The sequence below is a fragment of the Mobula birostris genome, chromosome 7 (genome assembly GCF_030028105.1).
Source record: "Mobula birostris isolate sMobBir1 chromosome 7, sMobBir1.hap1, whole genome shotgun sequence".
Classification (NCBI taxonomy): domain Eukaryota; kingdom Metazoa; phylum Chordata; class Chondrichthyes; order Myliobatiformes; family Myliobatidae; genus Mobula; species Mobula birostris.
In genome coordinates, this window is record NC_092376.1 from 155,351,813 (window position 1) to 155,363,522 (window position 11,710).

The 11,710-nt window shown below is 39.3% G+C and overlaps 1 protein-coding gene across 1 annotated transcript in view; it reads right to left on the bottom strand.

Moving 5' to 3' along the window:
• LOC140200980 (phospholipid-transporting ATPase VB-like) overlaps positions 1–10,943 on the bottom strand; it is a 98,601-nt gene extending 87,658 nt beyond the window's left edge. The window contains exons 1-5 of the mRNA XM_072264618.1: positions 10,663–10,943; positions 9,208–9,402; positions 5,256–5,460; positions 1,529–1,614; positions 573–676 (exon numbers count right to left, since the gene is read on the bottom strand). Of these exons, the coding sequence (XP_072120719.1) occupies positions 573–676; positions 1,529–1,614; positions 5,256–5,460; positions 9,208–9,402; positions 10,663–10,943 (871 nt within the window). The remainder of the gene's footprint in view (positions 1–572; positions 677–1,528; positions 1,615–5,255; positions 5,461–9,207; positions 9,403–10,662) is intronic.
• Between the last annotated feature and the right edge of the window lie 767 nt (positions 10,944–11,710).

An 11,710-nucleotide genomic window follows, 5' to 3' on the forward strand; every position in this document is an offset into this window, starting at 1 on the left:
ATCATATGTCCTGGTTATGTCACTGATGTCAGGCTGAAGGGTATTGATAAGTGGCTGGGGTCACTGGTCTTGTAAAGACACTGCCAAGAAGAAGGCAATGGCAAACCACTTCTGTAGAAAAATCTGCCAAGAACAATCACGGTCATGGAAACACCATGATATCCCACATCATATGGCACAGTTCATAATGAGACCACCACTTATGTTCAGCCCTTTCATACAAACATTTCATTGTCTCCTGTCTCCAAGCCTTTCATTTTCAACTGCTGCTAAAATTCTTACTTTTATATTCAAATTTCCATTGAACACACATTCTCTGGACTATTATTTTGTGTACCTTGAATGCTAAAAGTGAACCTGAAATTAAGGAAAGATTTTGTCTTCTTTGGTTCCATATTCTGAAATAATAACCTAATCTTTTTTTTTCAAAGACAGGCAGAGGCATTTTCCTGCTAAACAAACTAAGCCACAGTTTCCTCTTTAATGCTGCCTTTTGATTGATTATCCCACTTCATCCAAATAAAGACAAGGGACCAAATTCATGGGAATAATAAATAACCCCCACTACATACCTGCATATACCACTATTCCCACAGTAACAGATGTATTTCGGATGGTGCAGCCTCGAAGCAAGAGGTTGTCTTTATCAATACCAATCTTTTCATTCAATTTATCTCTGCAATCAAACCAATCAATTGCTAAAATTATACTTTAAAAAAATCAATGTTATTCTTTTATAAAAATTACACCTATTGACACAAACATTCAAGTGTGAATATTTAGAAACAAATCTATGTTTACAAATGCATGCTTTTAAATGCAAGGCTTAAAAAATTTTTAAATCCATCTTTTTCAGTCTGTATAATGCATTGCTGCTGCTTTGTAGCAAATGGCTTGTGGAAGTCAAAACACGTCAACTAAGCTATCAATGAGAATCACCAGACACGTTGGCTTTTCTTAAATATCCTCTTCCTTTTCAGTGAGTGTGAAATAATTGGCTAATAGCTCAAGTTTAACAGAATTGTGAAGTGTGACTAGAAGTTCCACGACTATTTTTAATCCAATATGCTCTTGACTTCTGTTTTGTATGTTAATTGTCCATAATTCTCAATAAGCTGTGAGCTGAATGTGTGCACTCTGAAGAGTCTGTCAATGATACCCTGAAGCCATGTGGTTGGAATTCAATCCTTCCTCCTTGAGGAACAAATACCCATCTCCTTTGAACTTATAGTAATGCTTGAGCAATCAGCAACTTTTTGCCTAATAAATTCCAGAGATTTGCATTCTATTACTCTTCTTGTTTTTGCAATGGAATGAATTGCATATTTCTTTCACGTGATCAGATAAAGTCGCTATTTAGATACTTTTTAGAAAAAGTATCTCACTAGGTCTAGAATTTGGTATGGGTTGGTTCCAGAGCAATAAGTAGCATCTACAGATTTGTGAGTTCAACGTATCTCAATAAATTCTAAAAATTCCATATTTTGTGAAGGTGAAAATACTAATGGTGAAGATCTTTCATACTTACATAAAGCCTTTAAATTTATTAATATCATTATTGGGATTTTCACAGATTATATTGTTGCTGAATTTCAATGGCTTAAAGCCAGAAGCCTAAAAAAAAATTGACATTATGAGAATTAGCAAAACGGAATAGCAGCTTAAACATTACATTTTCTAATGGTCAAATACCAGATCTATTATTAGTTTAATTTTTAAATAACGCATAAATCATGTCATTCCAATATAGATCGTACACCCACAACATTGGTAAAGACTAAAGGTTTTATAAACATAGAATCATAGAAAACCTACAGCACTATACAGGTCGTTTGGCCCATAAAGCTGTGCTGAACATGCATTTACCTAGGGCTACCCATAGTCCTCTATTTTTCTGAGCTCCATGTACCTGTGCAGGAGTCTCTTAAAAGACTCTATCGTATCCACTTCCACCACTGCTGCTGGCGGACCATTCTATGCACTCACCACACTGTGTAAAAAAAACTCACCCCTGATATCTCCTCTGTACCTACTTCCAAACACCTTCAAACTGTGCCCTCTCGTGCTAGCCATTTCAGCCCTGGGAAAAAGCCTCTGGCTATCCACAGGATCAATGCCTCTCATCATCTTATACACCTCTATCAGGTCACCTCTCATCCTCCATTGCTCCAAGGAGAAAAGGCCAAGTAACTCAACCTATTCTCATAAGGCATGCTCCCCAATCCAGGCAACATCCTTGTAAATCTCTTTTGCACCCTTTCTATGGTTTCCACATCCTTCCTGTAGTGAGGCGACCAGAATTGAGCACAGTACTCCAAGTGAGGTGTGACCAGGGTCCTATATAGCTGCAACATTACCTCTCAGCTCCTAAACTCAATCTCACAATTGATGAAGGCCAGTGCACCTTATGCTTTCTTAACCACAGAGTCAACCTGCGCAGCACCTTTGAGTGTCCTATGGATTCGGACCCCCAAGATCCCTCTGATCCCCCACACTGCCACGAGTCCTACCATTAATACTATACCGTATTCTGTCATCAAATTTGATCTACCAAAATGAACTACCTCACACTTATCTGGGTTGAACTCTATCTGCCATATCTCAGCCCATTTTTGCATTCTATCACTGCCCCGTTGTAATCTCTGACAGCCCTCCACACTATCCACAATACCCCCAACCTTTGTGTCATCAGCATATTTACTAACCCATCCCTCCACTTCCTCATTCAGGTCATTTATAGAAATCACAAAGCGTAGGGGTCCCAGAACAGATTCCAGAGACACACCACTGATCACTGACCTCCATACAAAATATGACCTGTCCACAACTACTCTTTGCCTTCTGTGGGTAAGCCAGTTCTGCACCCACAAAGCAATGTCCCCTTGGATCCAATGCCTCCTTACTTTCTCAATAAGCCTTGCATGGGGTACCTTGTCAAATGCCTTGCTGAAATCCACATATACTAAATCTACTGCTCTACATTCATCAATGTGTTTAGTCACATCCTCAAAAAATTCAGTCAGACTCATAATGCATGACATGCCTTTCACAAAGCTATGCTGACTATTCCTAATCATATTATACCTCTCAAAATGTTCATAAATCCTGCCTCTCAGGATCTTCCCCATCAATTTACCAACCACTGAAGTAAGACTCACTGGTCTATAATTTCCTGGGCTATCTCTACTCCCTTTCTTGAATAATAGAACAATATCCTCAACCCTCCAATCCTCCAGAACCTCTCCCATCCCTGCTGATGATGAAAATATTATCTCCAGAGGCTCAGATGTACCCCATAGTAGACTGGGGTACATCTCATCTGGTCCCGGTGACTTAACTAACTTGATGTTTTCCAAAATATCCTGCACATCCTCTTTCTTAATATTTACATGCTCAAGCTTTTCAGTCCACTGTAAGTCATCCCTACAATCCCTGAGATCCTTTTCCATAGTGAATACTGAAGCAAAGTACTCATTAAGTACCTCTGCTATCTCCTCCGGTTCCATACACACTTTTCCACTGTCACACTTGATTAATCCTATTCTCTCATGTCTTATCCTCTTGCTCTTAACATATTTGTAGAATGCCTTGGGGTTTTCCTTAATCCTGTCCGCCAAGGCCTTCTCATGGCCTCTTCTGGCTCTTCTAATTTCTTTCTTGAGCTTCTTCCTGCTAGTCTCATAATCTTCTAGCTCTCTATCATTACCTGGATTTTTGACCCTTTTGTTAGCTCTTCTTTTCTTCTTGACTAGATTTACAACAGACTTTGTACACCACGGTTCCTGTACCCTACCATCCTTTCCCTGTCTCATTGGAACGTACCTGTGCAGAAATCCATGCAAATATCCCTGAACATTTGCCACATTTCTTCCGTACATTTCTCTGAGAACATGTGTTTCCAATTTATGCTTCCAAATTCCTGCCTGATAGCCTCATATTTCCCCTTACTCCAATTAAACACTTTCCTATCTTTTTTTTCCCTATCCTTCTCCAATGCTATGGTACAGGACATAGAGTTGTGATCACTATCTCCAAAATGCTCTCCCACTGAGAGACCTGACACCTGTCCAGGTTCATTTCCCAATACCAGATCAAGTACATCCTCTCCTCTTTTTGGCTTATCTACATATTGTGTCAAGAAACCTTCCTGAACACACCTAACAAACTCCATCCCATCTAAACCCCTCGCTCTAGGGAGATGCCAATCAATATATGAGAAATTAAAATCTCCCACCACCACAACCTTGTTATTATTACACCTTTCCAAAATCTGTCTCCCTATCTGCTCCTCAATGTCCCTGTTACTATTGGGTGGTCCTTAAAAGGTTATTGACCCCTTCCTGTTCCTATCTTCCACCCACAGAGTCTCTGTAGACAATCCCTCCATGTCTTCCTTGTTTTCTATGGCCGTAACACTATCCCTGATCAACAGTGCCACGCCCCAACCTCTTTTGCCTCCCTCCCTGTCCTTTCTGAAACATCTAATGCCTGGCACTTGAAGTAACCATTCCTGCCCCTGAGCCATCCAAGTCTCTGTAATGGCCATAACATCATAGCTCCAAGTACTGATCCACACTCTAAGCTCATCCGCTTTGTTCATAATACTCCTTGCATTAAAATAGACTCATCTCAAACCATCAGTCTGAGCACGTCCCTTCTCTATCACCTGCCTATCCTCCCTCCAAGCACTGTCTCCAATCTTTCTCTATTTGTGAGCCAACCTCCTCTTCCTCCGTCTCTTCAGTTTGGTTCCCACCCCAGCAATCCTAGTTTAAACTCTCCCCAGTAACTCTAGCAAACCTCCCAGCCAGATATTGGTCCCCCGGGATTCAAGTGCAACCCATCCTTTTTGTACAGGTCACTTCTGCCCCAAAAGAGGTTCCAATGATCCAGGAATCTGAATCCCCACTCTCTGCTCTAATCCCTCAGTCATGTGTTTATCCTCCACCTCAGTCTATTCCTATACTCACTGTCGCGTGGCACAGGCAGTAATCCTGAGATGACTACCTTTGTGGTCCTACTTCTCAACTTCCTTCCTAACTCCCTATAGTCTGCTTTCAGGACCTCCTCCCTTTTCCTGCCTATGTCGTTGGTATCAATATGTACCACGACCTCTGGCTGTTCTCCTTCCCACTTCAGGATATCTTGGACGCGATCAGGAACAGAGTTTCCTGAGAAACTTCATAGAAAATGCTCCAAATGACATTTCCTAAAAAACAACAATAAATAAAACACAAAGTGAAGCAGTGTCTTACAGCATTTGAAAGTCCTTTAACCACTAATCTTTGCTTGAGATTTGTTTCTCCATCAAGGTTAGAAGTCTCAATGTAGCAGATTCCATTTTGTTCTGATGAATGCAATAGGAGCATGTCAGCTGGAATAATTTCATTGCATGATAATTGCACAAAGTCACCTACATGAACATCTTTCCAGCATTTCTCAACATACTGGTGCTGTTTCCTGTGGAAGAGAACGTGTAGACAGCTAATGAAAAGCTTTAACACAAAATAACTTCTCTCCTTCACCCAAGCTTAAAGCTTCTCTTTTCCCTTTGGAAGCATGGTAATTGCACAGTGAAATTTTAACTGAGGAAGTTTATAATTTTTTAAATGTGTCAATAATTACTTATAAAAGCCACTGAAAGGCATCTACAGAAGCACCAAAAGCAAAATACCACAGTTATTCAGAAATCTTCAAAAAAAAATCCCCAAAGCAGAAAAAATAATGGAAGCTTTCAGCCGGTCAGGAAGCATCCAGAAAGACAAAATAGCTATTTTTTTAGATTAATGAAAACATGTTTTTATTTATTTCCATACTCCTGCTCTCAGACCATCAGAATGCTTCTGGCATGCTCTATTCTTATAAGTTGGGCAGCTCTGCCCCTTGATTTCCTAGTCCTACACAGTACTGTTAGATGGGTGCTTAAAAAGAGATGACAATGATCTAGATTCTAGTCCTTCTTTACAGTCAGACCATTCACCATTCTAGTCAATCATCTGGTTGCAAAGTTAAACTAGGTACATATATCCTCAGGTCATTTTTAATCTTAGCCAGCCAACAGAATACTCATTAAATTGGATGGGCTCTCCAACTTGTATTTTTTTAATCCAATCCAAAAATAGCTTCTGATGAATCCAATGTAATCAGCTTCTTGCTGGATAATATTCTTCAAATAACTCACTTCTGTCATTGCTTGAAAAAATGATAGGTTTTGAAGTCAAACAATGTAAAGGATGAGTACTGTCACCTTGAGTATAAGCACTCATCAGAAAGTGAGCTTCTGATAGAAGACAAACCAAGACTTTCAAATGTCACTTCAGGTCAGTTGGTATCAGTAGTATCCTGGGATCAATATCCATTTGTTTCATCCTCTACTGAAAATTTATATGCATTATCTAGGCTAATACTTTCAATGTTTTACTAGTTTACGGCTGCTCAAAGAGTATTCTCATTTTCAAGACTGTCATGAAATAGAAGCCAGTGTGTTCATCTGATATTTTGATAAAATTACAATGTTAAAGGTGTCATCTTCCAGATAAATTAATGAGTCAGTTTTAATAAGAATTTTCTTGCAGGAATGTAAACGTAAATGGTCATTAGGGCTTTGCCTGTGATAGACTGGGCCGTGTTTACCAGTTTCTCTGGCATTTTCTATCCCAGGCCACTGGTGTTTCAAACCAGGTCACGATGCAACCACTTAGGATACTCTCCACTGTGTACCCATAGTAGTTATACAGGCTTTTTACATCTCATGTTCTCAGCATTATTTTTTATTTATACTGTTTCTCTTTGTTATCAGTCATTGCTTCAGTTTATGTAAATGTTTTTTGAGCCCAGAGGTACTGAAAGACTGCTGGGCTAGAATGCTCCAGAAAAACTAGTTCTTGAGAAGGTCTTTTAATAGTCACAATTGATAATCAGATAGCTTCATTAATTGCTGGTTTAGATACAGTTAATCAACAAAACTTGTTTTAAAGCCAGCTTAATTCGTTTATCACTCTCTACTTCCTGAGGCGTTTACGCAGATTTGGCATGACATCTGAAACTTTGACAAACTTCTATAGATGTGTGGTGGAGAGCATATTGACTGGCAGCATGACAGCCTGGTATGGAAACACCAATGCCTTGAATAGAAAATCCTACAAAAAGTAGTGCATATGGCCCAGTCCATCACAGGTGAAGCCCTCCCCATCATGGAGCATATTTACACAGACCACTGTCGCAGGAAAGCAGCATCCATCATCAGGGACCACCATCACCTGGGACATGCTCTCTTCTCACTGTTGCCATCAAGGTGTTGGTACAGGAGCCTCATGACTCACACCACTAGGTTCAGGAATAGTTATTACCCTTCAATCTTTTTTTTTGTACTTACACGGTTTGTGTCTTTTGCACATTGGTTGATCACCCATATTGGTGTAGTCTTTCACTGGTTCTATCATGGTTATTATTCCATTATGGATTTGTTGAGTATGCCCGTGAGAAAATAAATCTCAGGGATGGATATGGTACAGTATATATACTTTGATAATTAATTTACTTTGAACTTGTAAATGAATTTAAAATAACTTACAACACGCAAACAAACTGAATTTAATGAAATTAAAATGCTGCACCTAATTCCATTTGCGACCACATACTTCCATTCATTTAGCCACTTACTTTATCAGCTTTTCCTTTTCAACTCAAATACGGATTTGACAACTTCCCAGAACGAAGGTTAGACAGAGCCAAATGCCATTTTAGTTGCTGAATTTGGATTTGTTCTGAGACTGAAATGACATTTTGACACTTAAATAATCTCACAATATGTTAGCTGTAGCAAAACCAGACGTAGTGCAGAGGGATGAAAGATGTACCTATCTGTTAATTTCTCAAAAAAGGCAAAGAAGGAAATGATTTACATTTATATAGTTACTTTTATGACCTCTAAATGTCCTGAAGATATTTATTTTGATGGATATATACTAAGAAGCGTAATTATCTGAACAGGGCAGGGTTCATTCAGTCACCAGAAAATCTGCTATAATTTCATCACTAGTGAAGTGTACATTACTTGATATGCCACCTTGTCAATCTTCGTGATGCCATTTTTATACTTAAATGAAAAACTACATCTCTACCTCAATTCGAAATAAAGGTCAAGACTCACAACAATACATTACTTTGGCAATGCTATTTTCTAGGTACAGATTCAAATACTGCAAAACAAATATAATTTTTGACATCCTTCGGACAAGTTCTGTTACATGGAATGGAAAGGATCAGTGATGTACAAAGTAAATTTTGGTGCTGATCAAGGGTCAGAGACAAAGACATTTGTGAGACTTCTAGCACCGTACAACGGATGAGGTCTTGAATGAAGAAAAAATGTAAAACCCAGAAAGAACAGTTAAATCTGTTGCTGTCATAGATTTTCAAAACATAGAAGGTTGGAATATGCATTACAGGACTGGAGCAAAGACTGGCAGATGTATTGTTCCCTTTAGAGTGGGGAATGGTGAATGAGAGACTTCAGGCAAAACAGTCTGATGTACTGAATGTAACATTGCAGGAGCAGGAGTGGGCATGTGGCCAAGTGGTTAAGACATTGGACTAGCGACCTGAAGGTCGTGAGTTCGAGACCCAGCCGAGGGAACATGTTGTGTCCTTGAGCAAGGCACTTAATCACACATTGCTCTGCGACAACACCGGTGCCAAGCTGTATGGGTCCTAATGCCCTTCCCTTGGAAGACATTGGTGTCGTGGAGAGGGGAGACTTGCAGCATGGGCAATTGCTGGTCTTCTGTACAACCTTGCCCAGGCCTGCGCCCTGGAGAGTGAAGACTATCCAGGCGCAGATCCATGGTCTCGCAAGACTAACGGATGCCTTAGTTTTAGGAGCAGGAGCATGCAGAACAGCCATCAGCATGGAAAAGCCATTTAAAGATGTGAGGTAATTTTGTTCAAGAAACAAATCCAAGATGTGAGTGATGAACGAGCCCACTAAATGGCAATGGCAGTGTATCATCTTCATCCTCACCACGTCATGTAGATGCTATAAGCGGGTTCAATGAGAACCTGTGGATCATATGAATAAAAAGTAACTGGGGAAGTTGTACACTATATAGGTATAAACAGCACACCACAGGAGCCACCCAGCCTTAGTATGCCCTGTTAGATCATAGTGATGACAGAACTCCTTGTATTCATCCACAAATGACTTACCAATCAAATACTTGTGTCCTAGCTTGGTTTATCTTTTTATCAAATCGATACCGCTTGAAATCCTCAAATCCATCTTTAATTGCAGTGACAGACATCACAATTACTATTGGCAACATGGCTATTTCTTTATGGAATACTTCAATCGATGGGATCCAGTTCAGAAAGGCTAGCAAGAGGAAATAAATATTGGCAAATCTGCAAAATAAGAAAAAGGGAGAGGAAGCAATTTTATATTTCTTAATGTTGTCCTTTGCAAATCGCATTTGAGAAAACTTAACAAATTATTTGCATGGTCTCTGTTAATGGGACATGAATAAATGTCCTTCCCTGGGATGATTCAGGCTACAAGTTCCTTTCATATTCACCTCAACATCTTCATCCCTTATTAAATATGAAGCATTCATCTAATAAATCAAATTAATATGGGGAAATATTTTAAATTCAGCACAGAATGGGTTGACACCACATAGAGGGCAGGAGCTTGGGAGGTTTTGGGCTAAGCACAGGTAACTGAGGTTAGCAGGGATGATGTTATCATTCATCATGGTCCAGTTGGGGCATAGAGCCTGAATTCCTGCTCTATTACCTTATGACCATGAATATTTCAAAATACTCCCACCATCTATTATCTGAAGGCTACCCAGCTCTTTCCACAAGTTCTGGCAGAGAAAAAAAAAGCCTTCTGTTGTGTTGCCATTTTCAGCACAAGGCAGCTTGAGCTCGTCACAAAACTACATCATTACTTAAGGGTATTAACCAAAAGTAGAGGCACATATCCCTGAAACTTGGACATTTTCTTACAACAGTATGGAGGCACCTGCTGCTTTATTGTGCTGAAGAATTTCTTGCACCAAGATTTTACCCCTTTTTTGCTCTTAGTGCGATATTTGTGAATATATTTGGAGAGCACATAATTTCAAATTGTGATCTGCCAGTAGACATCCTTATTCAAATGATAAAGCAATTTGAGGCATTGCTATTCTGAAAAGTGAAATGAATTGGATGGATCTCAGGCCTCCAGAGTTCAATACTATGATGAGATGCACCTTCTGGAGTCAAATTCATTTTCATTCCAGTAAACCTATTGCCATTAGGATGATGGATAAAAGAAATCCTCATTTATTTCATAGATTTCCACAACAGCAACCAGCAACCAGCATTAATATTAGTAAATTGGTTATACTGCGAGAAACAAGCCAAGAGTTCACAAGAAAAAGATAAATTGAGGACAGAGGCAAGGAAAACTGTTGTCAGGCTTAAACTGGCAGAACAGAGAAGGAGCCACATTTGGCAAGGAACAAAGTAAGCCATTAAAGATATATTTAAATATTTATAACTGCATAAACATCACATTCATCCTGGCAGATTGGAATGTTAACTGCAATATAAATTAGCAACTTAAATGCATTTTCACTGAGGAAAATTGATTTAACAGATATAAGTCATTGTGTTTACCTGTTACACTGTTCAATAAAGTTCTTTGGAAGAAAGTTGAAGATGGTGTATTTTGTAGTTTTTATTTTGTTGCTCAAGTAGTTTCTCATTATCCTTTCTGAGTCCTTGGTGAGCATTTTATTATTTGGAAAGATGATTCTTTGCTTATTGAAAGTGGATGACCATTGACCCAACCCTGGAGAATTCGGTGATGTACATGATAACAATGGTGTTGTTTCAGACAGGCTGTTTCTTTTCCATGCCGGAAAACGGAATCGAATCCATTCTATAGTGTGTGCCATTATTTGCTCAAGTTCTCTCTTCAGTTGTCTCGTCGGATATTGAACTTGAAACATATATCACCTTCTGTTAAAATAAAATGGAACCAAAATCATTATCATGACCATTGTAATAACAAAAGGACTTGCAAAATGTAACTGAGAATATCAAATTTTGAAAGATAATCTGATTACTAGGATTGCCTTTGCAAAACTGACACTGTGGATGGAATATTGTATATTTATTATTTGTGCAGTTGGATATTCCCTAGCGTTTTGTCGCCTCTTGCTCTGCAAAGGGTCAACCCCAGACACCTGCACAGTTGGTACAGTGTAACTTCTGAAGTCCATCTCCCAGCATGTGACAAAGTGAGAGAGAGGAGGGAGGGAAAACAGTTTATTAATTAAAAATATTCTTCGAAACAAACTCCCAGTAGCAGATTTGACAACCCATGAGCCAAGAAGGTGAGTCAGTGGGTCAGGGCCTATGCAAATATCAAAGCCATAATTAGAGTACAGAAGCATAGAACCACTTACAGAAGCACTGCAAACATTGTATCATCCTGATCAAGCCGATGCATGTGGAACTATACAAATCCTAGAAGAATCAGCGTGGATCAGGGCCAGGCGTTCGTTGATTTTAGAGCTTGAAAAGACGTGTCCCAGCTTTTACAACAATGAAAGCATCCTTTACTCACCTAATCCTCAATATGCCGTAGAGGGCTCTGAGAAGTCCTGTAGTATTCTTAAAATGCACATACAGAGATGCTTAATTACTTTCCCCTTCAAGG